Source organism: Channa argus, chromosome 22 (assembly GCF_033026475.1).
Source record: "Channa argus isolate prfri chromosome 22, Channa argus male v1.0, whole genome shotgun sequence".
Taxonomy (NCBI): Eukaryota; Metazoa; Chordata; class Actinopteri; order Anabantiformes; family Channidae; genus Channa; species Channa argus.
Window position 1 is genome coordinate 6,892,185 of NC_090218.1, and position 18,613 is coordinate 6,910,797.

Consider the following 18,613-nt stretch of genomic DNA (forward strand, 5'->3'; position numbering starts at 1 on the left):
TTTGTATTAAATTAGACTTCGACGCAAAGCTACGTCCGTGCATTTCCATGCTTTCTATTTACGTGCTAAAAATCTAGATGCATGAGGAAAAGGCACCGCTGGGATTCGAACCCAGGATCTCCTGTTTACTAGACAGGCGCTTTAACCAACTAAGCCACGGCGCCGCATGATGACGGGGCCAGCGGAGGATCTTATAAAGCATACACAACATCGTCATCACGTTTATGTTTTATTTGTAAAGTTTTACTCTGCAATAAACTATAAAGATATTGAAGCAATTATGTACATTTTCATTTACATTTTCATCCCATGGTCATCCCACTATAAATTATCTATTACAGGTAAGCATATTTACAATATGTAATTTTTGTTGTCAGTCAACCCAACAAATAATCAATCATCGCTGCAGAAATTTCCAGATCGGACAGGTTGAAGTCGCCCAGGTCTTGAAAGCACAAATCGGACAGGTCATCCATGGGCCCGTCAGAGCTGGATTGGTTCTGAAGGTTCAGCTGAGTCTCAACGCTCTCCATGGGTCCAGGATGTCTGACAGCAGCGCAGCGGCTTCCGACAGGCTTGGACTCCTGTTCACTGCCGAGGAAAACCTTAAAGTCCTCTGACAAATCCCAATCGCCACTTGGGATTGGGATTTGTGAGAACTCATCGTGGTGGTAATCAGTAAAGTCTGGTGTGTGGTAGTAATGGTCTTGATGGAGACTATCAGGGAAACCGGCTCCATGCGGGGAACAGGATGCTCGATCTGCCGCGGCTCGTGATGCAGGTGCCTTCAAGGACATTGCCTGATTCTCCAGGATGTCTGAGAGCCTAGTGGACTGGGGCAAGCATGGAGCCGGATAGCGAGGAATAGGGGGTAAGGTGGCAACCAGATGGGGCAGCGGTGGAGTGGGAGTTTGAGTGCAGGTCATCAGAGGATGAAGGTAGTCTGTGGACGGTTTGGGGACCTCTCTGGTTGGTTTCTTGCTCTTGAAATAGCGTGCCCGTCGATTTTGGAACCAAACCTGTTGAAAATAATACATATTTTTAATTTGACGCAAACTAGTTGATATTTGCTAATGAATAAGGCATGGAAGTTTGAGATGTACAAATCTTACCTGAATTTTAGACTCCGGAAGTCCAGTTATAGAGGCTAAAGACTCCTTCATTTTAATGTCTGGGTACTGTGTGACGGAGAAGGCCTTCTCCAGCTCGCTCAGCTGCGTCTTGCTGAAAGTTGTGCGCTTCCGGCGGCGCTGGGTGTCCGAGCGCATCCTGTGAGTGGCATCACAATGCACTGCAGAGAGAGAGAGAACAAAATATTACACTTAGAACTCTAAAGCAATAGGCTACTCTACAATTGGCTCAAAGGGGAGTGTAAATATTTTAACATAAAATAGGACATTCGGTTTCTCACCTTTGCTGGAGTACTGGTCGATTTTCTTCCTCTCCTGGAAATTTGAAGTCCAGTAATGTCCCGTGTAAAAAACCTCAGGAACATTACGGCCAGTGAAATCCAACCCGAGTTCCATCTCTTTCTGTAGCGTTTAAGCACAAAACACTAGAGAGTGTGTATCCTCAAGTCTGCCCAAGATGTGTCTCCTTCACACTGGTGAACCTGCAGAGCTCAGGAGGTTTTTATACTTGATAGACCAAAAAAAAAAAGTGCCCCCTGAACCCCACCCTTTTGCCCATCTCACCGGTCATTGTCAAAGGCACAAACACGTGTCTTTGATGTGTTATTCACCTATTACGGGTGATAGGCTAATAGGTGTCCTTTTGATCCCCGATGGCCCATTAATGAGCCCACCGAGCCTGGACGGAGCTTGTCCTAACACGCAGGAGTTCGAAATCACACAATACTGAGATCTTCCAGTGAATTCCTGCTAAATCTAAAATAATCTATATCATAGGAATAGTCAATGTGCACAGTTTACTCTATAATTGACACGGGCAATAATTATTGAATTTATTCCACTTTTAGGTGTCATAGTGCTGAAAGCTAACAGAAAACATTGGACTTACACAAAGTTCATAAAGTGGCAGACATAAGAGAAAATCACACTTTTCACACTTAAGTCTGTAGCACATCCTCTCCTCCAAAGCTCGCTGCCTCCTGGTGAGCATAAAAAAAAAACAGTGTGGACAGTGTGTATTGAGGAGGCCGCCGGAGTGTGAGGCTTCAGTCAAAGATAATGTGCTGAGGTGACAAATCAGGCTACTTTTTGTCCTTCCTGGTCGGTTGCGCTTCCACCAATCGAGACATCAAAACACCGGATAGCGCACAGTCCAATGCCGTCTCCCAGGTTAGTGCCAGACTCGTGGCGCATGGGCCGTGGGAAACAGCATGCAAATTTCCAAACATAAAGCTGTATAGGAAAGCGTAGCGCTATAAAATGATATAAAATGTCTAAAATAAATGTGCATGGTGTTTGCTTTTACGTTTTATCCAGTGGCCCGACAGCTCATAATGAGCTAATCAGCAGCTCATTAAAGTTGCAGCATTAACATTGATGATTGACTCAAAAAAGCAGTGAAGTGTTCCATATTGACTCCTACTCCTACGACAAAGGGCTCATCAAGATCATAATTCAAACCGCAGCTGGCAGTCATATGACTTAAGCCACACTGAGACAATACATCGATACCAACAGTAGATGGGCAGTCGAAACCAGGTCACATGCTGCTGGTGACCTGTGTGACTCCTGGCAGCCAATTAAAGTATCTTGGCATTTTGCCTTTTGAAACTTGTAGCATCTCAGTGGTGATGTCATCTTTGATTTACTTTAATAGGCCTAATATGTGTACCATCATACATCTGCAGAATTTGTTTCTCTGGAGGCCCAAGGAGAAATTAAAATTAGTCAGCAGATGGCAGCATTAGACAATTTGACAAAGTTAGTTGCATAACTACATAAATAGTTGAATAGTTTTAATTTTGACCTGGAAATCAGAGTTTTACCCGAATTATTATTAATATTAAGGTCCAGAATTGGCTTAACTACATCACAGAATAACGTTATAAGCCCTCCATTCTAAAGAGTGGAACAATTTACCTTCCAAGGATTACAATCCTTTGTAAATTCCCATCTGAGTTGATTTAAATGTGTCCTGCTAAGGTACATATTAAGTAAATGTGCCTCAGTAAGGTCGCACAAAACATAATTTCTCTGTAATATATAAACAAATTACTGGATGTATATATAATTTTGCTATGGATTTCACACAGCTTTGTTTAAAATGTGCATGTTGTATTCTAATAGTTTTGGTGACAGACTGTACAGTCCAGTATCAGAAAAATATGATAGTAGTATGCGAAAGCTAATGTACAGTACATATGGATAGCAATCTAAAATAAAAGCTTGAATAAAATATTGGAGAAATATGACAAATGCTGATGCATCCCACACATTACACATACTGTGACCTTTGCAATCACCGTATTGCAACAAATATGAGGAGCATGTTAGATAAGACTGTCCTCTGCCATCATCACACCAAACAAGACACTAGGATATACAGAAATGCTGTTCAGCTCATATGTAACAAAGCACCATCTCTACCACTGATCCACCGGGCCCCCGACTGTGATATGAACAGAATTTACTAAAATGTCATTTGACAAATCTCTAAGGGGCATTTTCTTCAGATACTTTTATTGACTATGCATTGATGTAGCTCATCTCTTTTTGGAAAACCCTCACATGCACACACAATACACTTTTTTCTGAAAGCTTCAGTTTAAGCCCCACAAACTCAGGTGTGCACACAGCTAAAGCACTGGCTTTGTGTGTCCACACTCCGCTCTAGGAGAAATCAGGAGTGACACACAGGTGTGAATGACGCTCTGCTCTCAGCTCCCTCACCTACATCCTCGCTCTTTCCCTCGCAATACACAAACACCATTCCTCAGGCTGCTGTTTGATGTGGAAACTCTATCCACATTTCCTGTCAACCCAAGAGATTTCTGTGCCAAATCCATGTGCAGCATGGCTGGGGTCAGGCCCGTATCATGTGCTATAAAAGCCTTTCTCGAGCTAAGAAATAGAAGCTGGGTGTGAGTCCACCTTGGCTGCAGATTAAAGACCATCAGTATCTGTGAAGAAGGAAGAGGTAAGGCAGGAGACATGATTTAGTATAGCTATAGTTACTGAATAAATAGATATAGTGGCTCAGAAGCGCTGCAGCACTGCAGTAGCAGGATAGTGTGACTTAAGCTTGACTATTGATGAATATGCAGAAGCAGGAGTGCAGAGCAGAGCATAGATGGAGGAATAGAGTCATTTGTTTTTCAGTCAATGAATTTGGAAATTAAAGATATTGTCAAACACTGTCATTTAAAGCTCTTTGTGCTTCAACATTTCATCAAACACTATGCAGACTTAGTTACCAATGGATAGAAATGGCTAAGATGTAAAGTTGATATGCAATAAGGTTATAGAAATAAATATTATATATTAAGTTTGATATGTTGCGTAAACACTGTGGTAAATCAACATGAGGACAATGATCCGCTGTGATGACCCTAAACTCACGGGATAAATCGAAAGGACAAAAAAAAAGTTACATAAATACTGCAAGATTTCAAAGTTTAAGAGTCAATTGGTCAAGTGGCTAAAGTTGGAAAAACATGAACATCTTATCTATTTGGCTTCTTCTTTTCTTTCCCTGTCAGTACTTGTCTTTATAGCAGAAAAATAAAGAAATTATGGATTTCAGCACTGCTTAACTTGGACCGGGCTGGATGGATGATGTGATTTTACCCCTTAGCAAAAATATTATTCTAACATTTCCAGGAAAATCGGATCGGATTATTACGTCAGGGGACTATCACATGGTGCTGAGATCTGAAGCTAAAGTGCGACTGCTGGCGCTGGATAAAAGAGGGAAACAGTACATCCACAGCAGGGAAGTGAATAAATATGCTATCATCATGTACTACTCTTAATTAACTGAATCAAATCTAAAATGTTATAATAGAAATAGGTAAATATTGCTTTCACATATTAACAACAGCAATAGTGTTTAAATGTAAAACGTTTTTAAAAAGTCGTTATATTTTTCTGTTTACCCTGCAAAACTGAATCTCATATTAACTGGGCGCACAGATTATGGGTCCCTGGTCATGGTTTAAAGTAATTAAGTACATTTCTTCATGTAAAAATTTCTAGACTTTTCATGTACTTTGAGTATTTCTATTGTGTTGCAATACTGTTCAGAGGTAAATGTTCTACTTTGCAGTTGACTACATGTAGTTGTCAACTTTAGTAACTAATTGATTAATTTACAGGTGCATTTTAACATAATATATAAGCAATGCAAAACAAATTATTTTTTTAAATTATTATTATTATGGATTAACTGTATGCCAGTTCATACATAGGTGACATTAGCTCCATCTTTGCCAAGTGCAACATTAGTAATGCTTTCATAATACATCTTAGATTGTTATGAAAAGTGACATTCTATAATACATATAAATAGTCACTGATAGTACTGTCTATGTAAGTGCATTTTTTAAATGCACAACTTGTAACAGAATATCTTTACACTGTGGTATTTTTGCTTAAAGAGATAATAGCAGAGCTTTTTTCACCACTGAGCCCTACAGACTGGTAGAAGCCTCACTTTTCTCTTTGCACGATTAGTTTGTGTCTTTTCTATAGTCTTATGTGTTTGGGTGTACGTGCACGTCACTGTAAGGGTACCTGCTACAGCATTTGTGTACATACTTATACATGTTTGTGCACTTATGTCAGCATCAACCGTTCATGAGAAAATGGACCCCTGTGTGCAGAGAGAGGCATTTACCCCACTCCTCCATTTAGGAGGAAATCTCCTTGAAGTTATTTTCTTTGTCCTAGATTTGCATCCTTCTTGAGGACATTACAGAATCTTTTTGATTATTTTGGGTCTGTTTTTGATAATTTTAAGTATTTTTGTGGTCGGCATGTTTGTCATTTGTTTGTTTTTGCCTAGTCTTAAAAAAACAAACAAAAAAAAAAACAGTCAATTTGCACAGGGGCTTTGGCTCAAGGGCCCTCATGACCTCCTGAGCTCCTGGGTCTGTGCCTCAATGTAAAAGCAAATAGCAAATAACTAAGAACGTTTACTAGATTTTTACAAAAATGTTGAGTTTACTATCTGAAGTATAGTATTCAGCAAGAGCACATCCAACTGGTTTACACTACTTAAATAATTATAACTCCAAAATGTTGAGTCTTTCTTTGTTACTTAACAACTGTGAGGAGATCATTGGCTTTACTGACACATAAACTAACTTCAATTCATTACGCTTTCACTTGGAACATACCCACAGCAACACATGGTCAGCAGATTGGCTGATTCACTCATGGGAGGGTTGCGGCAGAAAAGGGCATCTGGAGTAAGAAAAAAAAAACTCATGCCAAACAAACATGCCGAACACGTTCTGCTGTGGCGACCCCTGAAGGGACAAGCCAAAAGCTGATGATCTTTATGTTATATTTACAGGCAGATTACTAGTTTTTACTGACTGACTGACTGTTCTTGTAGTTTGATGAACAGCTTGAACAGTGTGAGAGTGGGAAAACTGTCTATTTTGAGTAGAGTGTTCACATAAATGTTTGTAGCAGTGGGTTTCCAATTTTCTAGTAAAGTCAATTAACTTTTTATATCTAAGTAATTTGACTTATAAGAATATATTATGGTAATTTATGGTTTAGAAGTACACCTACTTACTTCATATTACTTTGAAATTTAAAGGAAGTTTACTCTAATATTTAATGGATTAGCAACTTAGCTTAAATTTGTTTCTCAAGTTTGTTTGGTAAAAGTGAGGCATGTTCCGATTTAAAGTGCTGATGGGCCCGTTGAGTAATCTGTCTATGGAACCAATTTTGGCTGTATATTGGTGAAAGTTCATTGCATTTTCTTTAAATTAACATTGGGTTTTTGCAGCAATTTTGTAACAGCAAAGAGTGTAAGAAATGTATTATTATTAATATAGATGGTGATGATGGTGGAGTGGCTGTTTATTCTTGGAGGGGAGGGGGAGTAGATTCTGCCCTCTCGGGAGCCTCTGGGGCTCCGTCCGGCTGGATAGATAATCCATTCATCACCACAAGGCGCAGAAGTGAGTTTGGTCCTGCCCCAAATGGGGTGGAACCTAACGGGGACGGAAAGCCGAGCGTCCACACCGCTGTAATAATCCAGCTCCTCGGCTGCGGGCTATACAAGATCTCACCCTCAAGATTCAGAAGGATTTTCAGAAGTTACCTTCAGCTAGAATTATCCAGGTACGAATATGAGAAAACCGACTGCGCAGTGTTTCCCCGCGTTGTTTTAGACACGACTGCATACAAACAGAGACACGGACGAAACTGTGGCAACTGGCAAGGTGGCTACACGAACCGGTCATTTCCAGAGAGCTTTTACACCGATGAGGAATAAAGCCCGACAATAGGCAGATAATTGGAGAATGTCACGGTAGATACAACATAATAAAGGTCCACCTCTGAGCACCAGTGGAGACAAATGAGAGCGCTCTCGGTTTGTTGTGTTTTTTTTAACTCTGACACATTAGTTCCACTGGTCGCTTGTGGATATTCTCTTTATTATTACAGCGACCGTTTGTAATAATAAACAGAACGCGTTTGTCTAATAATAACGTTACGTGTTGGTCGTTACCGGTTGCTTCGTTATTTCCGTGCACATTGATGGAAGTTGAAGTGGAGCCAGAAGCCCCTGTTTGTTTCCGTTTCTACAACCCCTGCAGCGGTACAATGGGTGGTTAGAATTGCGTCACTGTACAGAGGTTATCGGGTGACCTGGGCTTTAAACACTGTGCAACTGCTTTTATGTAACTGTTCTGAACAGACGTTCTGCTTTATTAAAATAACCATCAGACAGTAGGGCGGAGAGAGCTGCAACACCTTGCGCACTCAATAACATTATTTACATAGGATAAAGACATGAGGATAATATTGTTTGCTACAGGCACCAGTGACAGTTGCAACACCCAATTAAATGTACTATAATTGTACTAAATAACTTAAATCACATACTACTATATCAGTGAATATGGTAAATCGGTTTTGGTGGTATCTGGATGAACAGGACCAGCAGCTGAAGATCAATCCAGAACCCTTACTTAAGTAAAAATGTCATTATTACATAACAGACATGCTCTGTTACAAGTAGAAGTCCTGCATTCTATTCTATTAGTTCAAGAAAAGCCTCTCAAAAAGTGCTTGAAATTCCAAATTTAAAAGCGCGGTTTATGCAGAAGGGCTCATTTCATATCAGTGAATATGATATTATTGCATTAATAGAGTCTTATGGTTATACTGAGTTTTCTTTAACTGTTCAGAGTCAAATAAATGTAGTGGAGTGAAAGTATGAAATACTATGGTAAAGAATAAACATTTCAATAAACTACTTAAGTACAGTCATCAGTATTATAGCTGTGTAATGAATGTGTTTAATTAATTCTGGTTAGTCCTTGGGCCAGATTAGCTCTCCAAAAACATTTATTGTTTTTTCTTTAAATCATATCCTTTTCTTTTAATCACTTTTTGCTGTTTTGTCTAAATTGTCATAACCTTTCATCTCTTCCCAACGGTCATCTCTATTATTGATTAATTTTTTTATTACTTGTTAGTTTGTACACTATCAAAAAATATGCAAGAGTGCCAAAAAAAGTTGGGACAGAAAAATTGGCACATTTTTCAATATGCTTGAAAAATGAAAACTACCTACATTACTGACTATTAAAATGATAAAAACAGCCAATTGTTTCAGCTCTGGTTCAGTTTAAATGTATTTAAAGTGAACCAAAATACAGTTTATGGCTTATTGCTTATTAACTAGTTAAACAAGTGTGCAGTTTACTAGAGAGAAACAACCGCCAGTCTTTCTATTAATGAATTTGGTGATACTCGCAGACTGAAAAGTTCTTATTTTGACTCCAGGATGTCTCGGGAGCAGCAGGCAGTGGCTCGTGCCAGAAAAGCCTTTGAAACAGGCAGGTCCAAACCTTTAGAGCACAGGATTCGCCAGCTGAAGAACCTACAGCGCTTATTCACAGAAAGACAGAAGGTGATCGCTGATGCAATAAAGAAAGATCTCAATAAGGTAGGTGGCGAGTCCAAATCGAGTCGATAACTGGCCTTAAGCAAGCTTGAGAGTCAGGATCTGTTTTTGGACACAGTTATGAGTCCCAACTTCTTAGCTTGTGCAAATTATCTGCAATCATTTAGCTCTTAGAGTGTTTGTTGTATGTTGAAAAAAGACAAAAAAAAAAAACACAGTGTCATTGTCTTCATTCCCAGAGTGAGGTGGGGACCCAACTGTATGAGACTCTGGGTCTGGAGAGTGAGATCAGCCTGACCATCAGGAAGCTGAAGGAGTGGGCGGCTCCTCGGCCCGTGGAGAAGAACTTGCTGACGCTCTCAGACACCGTGTACATCAAGCCAGAGCCACTGGGAGTGGTGCTGATCATCGGGGCCTGGAACTACCCCTGGGCAGTCACCATCCAGCCACTCATCGGAGCTATTGCTGCTGGTACTACAGTGTGTGTGTGTGTGTGTCTGTGTGCGAGTTGTGGTGAATGTGTGAAAGGGCAGCATGTGATGTAACAAGGTCATCGTTCACATTTTTATCTTATTTCACTGTCAAATTCCTCGGTGATGAACTTTGAGGAGGAATGTATCATGCACAATATCTCAGCTGACTTTTGAAACTGTGAGGAAAGATTTGTGCCCTGCACCATTTTCATAATAACCCAAAGTAGCACAAGAGGCTATTTTACAGAATAAGTATTGAAGTAAACCTTCAATTGGGTTTCTGCTGCTCAGGGCAGACACGATGTCCTTTAGAGGGTGGGAGCATGGATATATTATGAAAACTGGATACCAAACATGGCACCCATTAAGTTCTTCTTTCCCACATCCCCGGTGATGGACATAATGATGGATAAACATGGGATGTGTTAGTATAATAACTAGTATACTTTAAGTATACTTACTTAAAACATGCAGATACCGCTAAACCTCTGTTTCATTTGTGGAGGACAACATGCACATGAATTTTCTTTTTCAGTCCTGCTTAGTTTATTTGTCTTGTGACTGTAACCACTCCAGTTCCCTTTTATCCCAGAATTGCCCAACCTTCTACATTCAGTGTCAGTCGTTGCAGTGGGTCAAAGGCGTCTCGATACTGCAAACATCAGTGACTAGAGCCAATAAGATAAGCAACAGATTAGGCATAAAAACGTTCGGTTGCATGTTTCTTATTATCAGATGCAATTGATTATGTATTTGGTGTGTCTCTGTGAGTGCATGTTGGCGACAGCTCAGAGGACAAGGGTAAACTTGCACTGATTCACTAAGCTCCAAATAATGAGTGACCTCATGAATAATTAATGTTCTTCCTCAAAGGCTACATTTGAATGGCTCCACTAGTGTGCTTGTGTAAAGGCCCTGGATTAAGTGTCCTGGTGTCGTGGCAAAATCGACAATTACTGGTAGCAGACACCTCGAGTGTAATCACTAAAGAAACCTCCACATCCGGGACATCTTGAAGGATTTTATGTTCTTGCAAGAGAGAAGTGCACCAACAGACTCTCAAGCCAGTCCAGTGCAGTTCTACCACGTCAAACATGAATTTATATCCTCCTGTTGCTGGGCAGAATACTCTTTACCCCCCAGGCTGCTACCGCCAGCTCTCTCCTTTAATGGTAACTTTTACAACATGTGTTAAGCACATAGGAACTTGGTGTAACCTGTCGGCAGTATAGCAGTATATAACCGTATATAACCATATAGCTGACCGTGTTTACGTTTACAGGCACTCCTCAGGTCAAAAACATATATATCAAACCAAGTGTCCCTTAAAACATCCTGCACAAGCATAATGAGCAAATTCCATGAGTACAACTAAACTAAACTAAACATATAAGCATTAAATGTATACTTACGTTGCTTTCCATCACACCTGGCTCAGCTCTGGTCACTTTGTGATGCAAACCCCAGTGGGGATGCAACTTGCAACTGTTTAGCATGACACAGCAGTATTTTAACAGTGTTTTGTCTGATTATTTGTTTGCTAGAATCTTTTGTTTGTAACTGCTTATGCATAGTTTTACAAATTAGTACGAAAAGATCTACTGCAGGTAGGTCGTTCATTTGTGTTTCATTTGAATAAAGCCTGTTTTGTCTGAGCTAATGAACGATAACTAAATTAATCCTGCCTGGCTACAGCCTATGTAGTACATGTTTGCCCAGCTTGGACTTTATCATTTGCTCCAGTGTTGTCAGATCTTACATGAATCTGAGTCTGACGAGAAGGTTGCAAGAATTTTTGTTTCATTTAGTGGCAGATGCAGGATAAATACAAAATAAAAAAATTTTTTTTTAAAATGAACAACAATAAGTCATTTAGCAGAGACTTTTATCCTAAATGACTTATAAGTAAGTAGAAGACAGTAGGGCGTAGTTTTTATTTAAAGCTGGATGATAACCTTTAACACAAACAGAGTTTCTCATCCAGAAAGTGTATGTCGTGCGCCATCTGCTGACCACAAGTGGCTCATGACATACATAAAGGCTTGAACTTAGTATAGCGTTTATTAAAGGTGACTTTAGTTGCCATAATATTGAGAAATTGATTTCTCAGAGATGATCCCTCATACAAATACAAGCATGATATATGTAACATTACCTGTTTAGATGTATACTGTAAGAAAATGTGCATTTCAAGTTGGATTTCATTTTGTTTCGGTGGGCTCCAGTACTATCCCGAACTCTTCATGCATTAAGAACCACATTTATGTTTAAGTATTAACAGACGATTAAATATATGCAGCCATATATATATATCTCAAATAGTAATTGACAGCAAGCCACCATTCTAAACTTTACCTTTAACAGAAACATAAAAACACAAAAAAGAAAAGCCCTATTTGTATACATATCAATATTTTCCTCTTTGTTCACTGTGTCATTCTGTCTTTACCTGTCCAGGTAATGCTGCTGTAGTCAAACCCTCTGAGGTCTGCGTTCACACTGCAAAGGTCATGGAGGAGCTGCTGCCACTTTACATTGACAAAGTAAGGACAGGTCCCATAAAATCAGCACAGCATGTGACAGCATTCATTAAAGTGAATTAAGACACTGGTAATATTCAGTCAATTTAAGAATATTATTGTTTCTTCAGAAGACAAAACCAAGACAGACAAAGAGACAGTGGTCGGACAGGGTGGAAATTTAACTCGTCACTCATCCATTATGACTTTGGTTAGAGAAAACATAAAAACTATACAGCTTTACTTTATATGGGCACCAAGGCATACAAAGGCTGTGAAGTGTTTAATTGTAATAAAATGTACATCACAGGACTTACGTCAAATGTCACAAAGACATTTGGCACATTTTTTTCCGCAGAGATTGCACGCAGCTTTATGCTACCTAAACATTTGTTTCAACCTCAGGAGCTTTACCCTGTAGTAACCGGAGGAGTGCCGGAGACCCAGGAGCTGCTGCGACAGCGCTTCGATCATATCTTCTACACGGGCAACAGCAGGGTGGGCAGACTGATCATGGACGCTGCCGCCAAACACCTGACTCCCGTCACCCTGGAGCTGGGCGGAAAGAGCCCCTGCTACATTGACAAGAACTGTGACATAAGCATAGCCTGCAGGTTAGAAGAGTCTTTGTTTCTCATTTGTTTCTTCTGCTGTAGCTGTTCCTACCGGACACCCTTTTGTTCATGCTTCAACTTCTATATAGACGTATCACCTGGGGAAAATACAGTAACTGTGGTCAGACCTGCATCGCCCCAGACTACATCCTTTGTGACCCGAGCATCCAAGACCGGGTCATTGAAGAAATCAAGAAGTCCATTAAGGTACTAAAGACTAAATGGTTTAAAATTACATAGCACAATTCTACCTTATCAGTACCCAGGTTTTGTGCACTACTTTTCATTCACACACCGATGGGGGAGCTGCTGTGCACTTGACATGACCTACAGAGAGCAATTGACTTGTGGTTCAGTTTCTTGATCAAGAACACTTCGATGCATGAAGCCAAGAACTCAACCGGCAAACCTGGGAGTGGTAGACAGCTGCTATATTTCCTGAGCCACAATCGCCCCATTGCGAATAGCATTCAAACACGAGTGTAACTACCCATCTATTCAATTGTAAATTGTGGGTGTTCCTGTCTAAGAGATTCATTGTCGCCGGTCCCCAAAATCACTGATACATAGGATTGACCTGCAATATTAGAAATTTGGTAATGCTAATTTAGTTCTGTTTATAAAAACTCTGTAGTTATGAGTTTGCTTTCTTCTGTCAGGAGTTCTACACAGATGACCCAAAGACCTGCCCCGACTACGGATGCATCATCAACCAACACCACTTGAAGAGGATAACGGCCATGTTGGAAGATAGCACAGTAGCTGTAGGAGGAGACTATGATGAGTCCCACTGCTACATAGGTAACACTGACCACCACCAATATGAAAATGAATGCGTATGTTCCTATCCAAGTACGTGATTTAGGTGTCTCAAAAGCATTTAATAGGATTTCTTTTATGTTTTTCCTTCCAACAGTAAATTAGAAAAACATGCATTTGAACAAGTGGCATTTCTATGTTGCATTTAGCCCCCACAATCCTTCGTGACGTGAGGCCAGAGGCGAAGGTGATGCAGGAGGAGATATTTGGGCCTGTGCTTCCCATCTTGCCGATCACCAGCCTGGATGAAGCCATCAAGTTTATCAACAAGGGAGAGAAACCTCTGGCCCTTTATGTCTTCACATCAGATGACAAGGTATGCAACAATAGACAGCTCAGTATATGACAGATACAGACCTCTGAGGGAACAGTACCTAGATTCAGACTCGTGGCTACAGTGTGATTTTTTTTTTTCTCTTCCCTCAAAAGGTGATAGAGAGAATGAGAGATGAAACATCCAGTGGAGGACTGCTGGTCAATGACTGTCTCGTGCACTATTCTGTCAGTTCTCTGCCTTTTGGAGGAGTGGGTGAGTACACACAGTGGTGCCTCCTCACAGAAATAGTACTAAAAAGTACTGCTTTTACTACTTCAGTTGGTACAGATGTGAGCCCCCCCCCCTTCATCCAATGAGGGGATTTCTAGTGTATCAAAAGCCACATGTGTCACGTTTAGGTTAAGGGAGGACCCAAGTGAAGAGACTGTAAGAGGGATTGCAAATAACGAGGGGCTTTATTGAAGGATGTAAATAGTAAACAGAAGTCGCTCCTAGGAGACTATCCTAGGAGGATACTAGGAACCGGCTACAGAACAAAGAAAACTCAGACTAACCAAAGGGACCAGAACATGAGAGGGATTAACTTAACAGATAGTAAGAAGGTAACTTAGGACAACAGGCTCAGGAAACAAATAAGACTCGGATAAACATAAACTCTAATAACAGGTAAGTACACGGAGGGGGACTAAGGAAAACTGATAACCAGAGGAAAACCAGATAAATAAAAAAGGGACAGACAAACAAAAATCACTACACAGGAACACAACGAGGAAGTCTAAGGAAACTAACAGACAGAAAACTAAACTAACAAGACACGGAAAAACAAAACAGCAAGCAGGCACATCACCAAAACTCAGACCAAAGGGGAAAGCTGCACAGGGTCCCAAAAACAAAAGTCCAGGAGAAACAAAAGTCCCGAATGCAAGAGTCCATAAAATACACTATCAGCTTTTACCTAGAGTCCAGAGCCTGAGGGGTTGGTGAAGGTAATAAATGATGACCACGATGAAGACAGTGACCACAATGGCAGAGACCACATTAACAATGACGAGGCTCTGGCAGCGGAGTGAAGGGAAGACTGAACTTAAATAGAGGGTGGAACAGGTGCAAACAATGAGGGACAACGAGGGTAAAGCTGGGTGAACAGAACCAGGGACAGGAAGTAAGGAGAAGGGGCCAGAAAATAAAAGTCCAGGGACAGGAAGCGCAACAAGATCCTGACAACATGTGAACATTATGGTGAATATCAGTTTGTTTATATTCTCTCTTTTCTTTTTTTTCTATTCTTTGAAATACAATTAGAAACTTACTGTTGGGCCTTGAACAGGTTTCCTTATAAAAAGTCTCATTTGAATTGACTCTACCTGGTAAATAAAGCAATAGTAATATTTTTTTAAATGAACCTGCTTAAATAAACTTTAAAAAAATGCTGCACGTCACTGTGCGCGCCCACACACACACAAACAAAGACCAGACTTATTGTTCTAAAGCCCAGTAAATAATAAACATGTACATAGTGTATCAGTAATGACAAATTTGCAATGAATAAATACTTTTTAAGTCCGATATTTATTTATTTTGGCCAATCTTAATTAATAACCATTGGGTCTGTTGAAATTTCAGGGTTTATTCATCATGCTTTGGTAATTGAGCTCTTTGAAGCCTCCATCTTACTGGTTTGTTTAAAGAAACCCTGACATAGCGTAATGATTAACCTCTATCTAGTAACTAGGTAGAAGTTACTATATATACCTGTAACTTCCATCAAATAAAAGCTAATTAATCAAACAATTTTTTTGTATTTCATGTACAGGAAACAGTGGTATGGGTTGCTACCACGGCAAGTTTAGTTTTGACCAGCTGAGCCACCTGCGTGGTTGTCTTATCAAAAAGCTGAAAATGGAGGGGGTGAACAGCATGCGGTACCCACCTCACACGCTCAAGAAACTGGGCTGGGCTCGCTTCCTACTCCTGAAGACCGCAGACCTGGGCTGGCTGGGCCGGATGGCGCTTTTAGCCACCCTGGCTGTTGTGGCTGCCATTGTGCTACAGGTGAGATATGGAGAGAGCCTGCAAATTCTGCAAATTCTGCAAAGTGAAGGTCAAACAACTGAGTAAAGTCACAATAGCCCAGACATGTTTTTTGGTGAAGAGACTGAGTGGAGGCATTGACAAAGTCTACACATTTAGTTTCAGTCCTTAAACAGACCACAAAGAACCAAATAACTCAAGTACTGCCTTTAAAGCTACAAGATGTAACTTATTTAAATACTTTTTTGTACACATATGTTCCAAAACTGAACATATTGTGGAGAAGTGCTGTCAACACCTTCTGTGACTTCTCTGCACAGTGCAGAGATATTCATTCAGAAAAAGGTTTGATCAAGACTCACGCGTCTAACCAATAAAAAATGGAGGGAGCATGGAGGAGCGTGGCAGATGGTAGAAGAGCATATTAGAGCAGGGAGAGGATGGACTGGGTGAGCAGAGTAGATTGATTTTCATGCTTAAGGTGCTATTGTAGCGTACTGTTAAAATATTAGCCATGCTATGATACTTTATACATTTTTACAATGTACTTTTTGCCCCCACTACATCTGACCAGCTGAAGTCAGCAAATTTGCAAATTCAATAAATAATGTATTACTAGACATTTTGATGCCTGGCCAAAATTAACGGAGAGCAGGACAGTATATAGTTTAATTTAGCTTCACGTTGATGAACACATTACCTAAAAAATGAAAATGATTCATATAATACATAAGTAACATTTTCAATGTTGTCTGTTGCTTGTCAACTGAAGATTCATGAGAAGCATGACAAATTACACTATTCACTATTCAACTATTAACACTATTCAACATGCTTTAAATTGCTTGAATTGATTTCTGCAAGAAACTAATGCCTTGATGCTTTGAGAGGTAAGACTATTCAACGAGAATCAGAATAATACATTTTGACTTGAACCGGGTGTGAAGCAGCAGCGCTAGTGAAGTGACTGAGAAAAACTGTAAAGGCTGTAAACTGAGTAAGTGACAGGTCTCTAACCAGAACATTTGTCTTTGTGTTTTTTGTTTTTTAGAATTATCTCCCTTGAAGACATCCTGCTTTTTTCCAGACAACACATCTGTTGTTTCCATGGCTGTTAGAAATAGAGAGAAGACAATAGCCGTGTGACTTTCACTAAGTTATACCAACAACATTCTGCATAACTCAGATCAGCAACTGCAGGGACAACTCTAATACAGGAAACACTTGGGATTTTGCCTTAATGCCTTTTACATTTCAATAACTGTGTCAGAAATGTCTCTTAGGTGACTGTAGAGAGCATCTAATTTTAATTTTCCATGAATGTGATTGTTTTTCGGGTAGTTTCTTTCGAGGGAAGGGGGGGGGGGGGATAGAGGAAAGGGTGGGTGTATGACATGCATCGAAGGTCCTGAGCCAGATTTAATTCCAGGATGCTGCGGGTATTTGGTGTGTGCCTTAACCATCAGGCTTTCAGGGCACTTCGAAGGGGTTGTTGATTATTTATTCCCATGTAAGGCTCTTATGTTAATTTTCAGCTCTACTAAGTTCCACGTCATCCTGTTAGATAAAATGTGCAGGTCATACACTGTTTTTTCACAAAAAAGCTGAGACTTTACAATCTGTGAATTTAAATCAAGTAGCACAATATACTTTACTGTATACGTTTATGATATGATGTCAGGCGTTTTTCACTTTACTCTGATAATGAACGGCGCTCGCAGTGTGTTGTACTAACAGCACAGTCAGTTCTCAATGAACCACACTAGACTAGAAACGGGAAGAAAAACTTATTAATCTGTAATTCTTTTGTTGTTTTTATTGTGTAGAGAATTCCTACAATACATTCTGAGTCCTTTCCAATGTAATGATGAAATACTAATTAACTAAATGAAGTACTTGATGTTTTCTGCCCAGTGTAGATTTGTTTTTGTGTTGTCTCTCCACTGATGGCATACAAGACCACATGTTCATTTTACCTCTCACACTTAAGTGTTTGATTGCAAGGCTTTGCCTGATATTTACACTGACAGCCCTTCAGCATCAAACACGATCATATGAAGGACATTTTTATTTCATTTTTGTGAAACACCAAATGCCTGGAAGAAAACACTCGCTTAAGACATTTCAGCAAACTGTTCAATGATTTTTAAATATCAGTAGTTTTGAAATGTTTTGTTTTTATCACTCTAAAAAGGGGTGTGTAATTACCAGTTGGTTGACATACAAATTTAAACTGATATTGAAATAAAGATATTTCTACATGAATTAGTTTATGATGTGATTTTTCAATTTTAATGATTTATTCTTACAGTGCAGCATTACATATTTTATTAGCATTAGTATATTTTGTATAAGTTAGTATTTGCACAATGACCATTTTTATCACTTTATCAAGAGCAAACTGCCAACTTTAACGTAAGGGTTTGGTTTAAAAACATTTGATAAACCATATAAACTGATAATTATGTTGGGACTCACATGTTTAGAGAAACTCATATAATAATAATTGTCAGTAATACTGCAATACTTGGTTCCAAATCCTTTGCAGTCAGTGACTACCTGAAGTCCGAAACACTCATAAAGTGAAATCCAAGTTGAATTTTGTATTATTTCGTGGTACTCATGAACATGAGGTGTGTACTACATTTACATTTACTCCTTGCTTCTAAGATGACATAAAAAATCAAAACATCAAAGTTATATTAAAGTTCCAGCAGAAATCAATTAGTCACAACCTGACATCCAACAGAGACACATCTCTCAGTGGAAACACAAATACTTTTCTACTCCAAACAAAACTGCAATAATACGACT

At 39.7% G+C, this 18,613-nt stretch overlaps 2 protein-coding genes and 1 non-coding gene across 3 annotated transcripts; 1 reads left to right on the forward strand and 2 right to left on the reverse strand.

Moving 5' to 3' along the window:
* Positions 1-36: 36 nt before the first annotated feature.
* LOC137108070 (uncharacterized) lies at positions 37-4,109 on the reverse strand. Its single transcript, XM_067492348.1, has 3 exons — positions 1,412-4,109; positions 1,113-1,291; positions 37-1,019 (listed from the first exon to the last, which is right to left on the reverse strand). Exons 1-3 carry the CDS (start codon positions 1,524-1,526, stop codon positions 378-380), a joined length of 936 nt encoding a protein of 311 aa, XP_067348449.1. The 5' UTR covers positions 1,527-4,109; the 3' UTR covers positions 37-377.
* Positions 91-164, reverse strand: trnat-agu (transfer RNA threonine (anticodon AGU)). The gene has a single exon. It is a non-coding gene; the product is annotated as a tRNA-Thr (tRNA).
* A 3,002-nt stretch (positions 4,110-7,111) lies between the features above and the next one.
* aldh3a2b (aldehyde dehydrogenase 3 family, member A2b) lies at positions 7,112-18,064 on the forward strand. Its single transcript, XM_067491890.1, has 11 exons — positions 7,112-7,271; positions 8,946-9,108; positions 9,306-9,537; positions 11,997-12,082; positions 12,464-12,672; positions 12,762-12,879; positions 13,332-13,473; positions 13,641-13,807; positions 13,921-14,020; positions 15,582-15,820; positions 16,851-18,064. The coding sequence occupies exons 2-11, from the start codon at positions 8,947-8,949 to the stop codon at positions 16,863-16,865; spliced, it is 1,470 nt and encodes a 489-aa protein (XP_067347991.1). The 5' UTR covers positions 7,112-7,271; position 8,946; the 3' UTR covers positions 16,866-18,064.
* Positions 18,065-18,613: the final 549 nt, after the last annotated feature.

What these genes read in the sequence shown, in the direction of transcription:
- LOC137108070 (XM_067492348.1), bottom strand. Translation starts at nt 1,526, where the DNA reads ATGGAACTCGGGTTGGATTTCACTGGCCGTAATGTTCCTGAGGTTTTT. An exon ending in CGACCAGTACTCCAGCAAAG is followed by an intron (nt 1,292 to 1,411) that starts GTGAGAAACCGA and finishes CTCTCTCTGCAG; the next exon opens with TGCATTGTGATGCCACTCAC. An exon ending in TTCCGGAGTCTAAAATTCAG is followed by an intron (nt 1,020 to 1,112) that starts GTAAGATTTGTA and finishes TATTTTCAACAG; the next exon opens with GTTTGGTTCCAAAATCGACG.
- aldh3a2b (XM_067491890.1), top strand. Translation starts at nt 8,947, where the DNA reads ATGTCTCGGGAGCAGCAGGCAGTGGCTCGTGCCAGAAAAGCCTTTGAA. An exon ending in GACATAAGCATAGCCTGCAG is followed by an intron (nt 12,673 to 12,761) that starts GTTAGAAGAGTC and finishes ACTTCTATATAG; the next exon opens with ACGTATCACCTGGGGAAAAT. An exon ending in TCTTCACATCAGATGACAAG is followed by an intron (nt 13,808 to 13,920) that starts GTATGCAACAAT and finishes TTCCCTCAAAAG; the next exon opens with GTGATAGAGAGAATGAGAGA.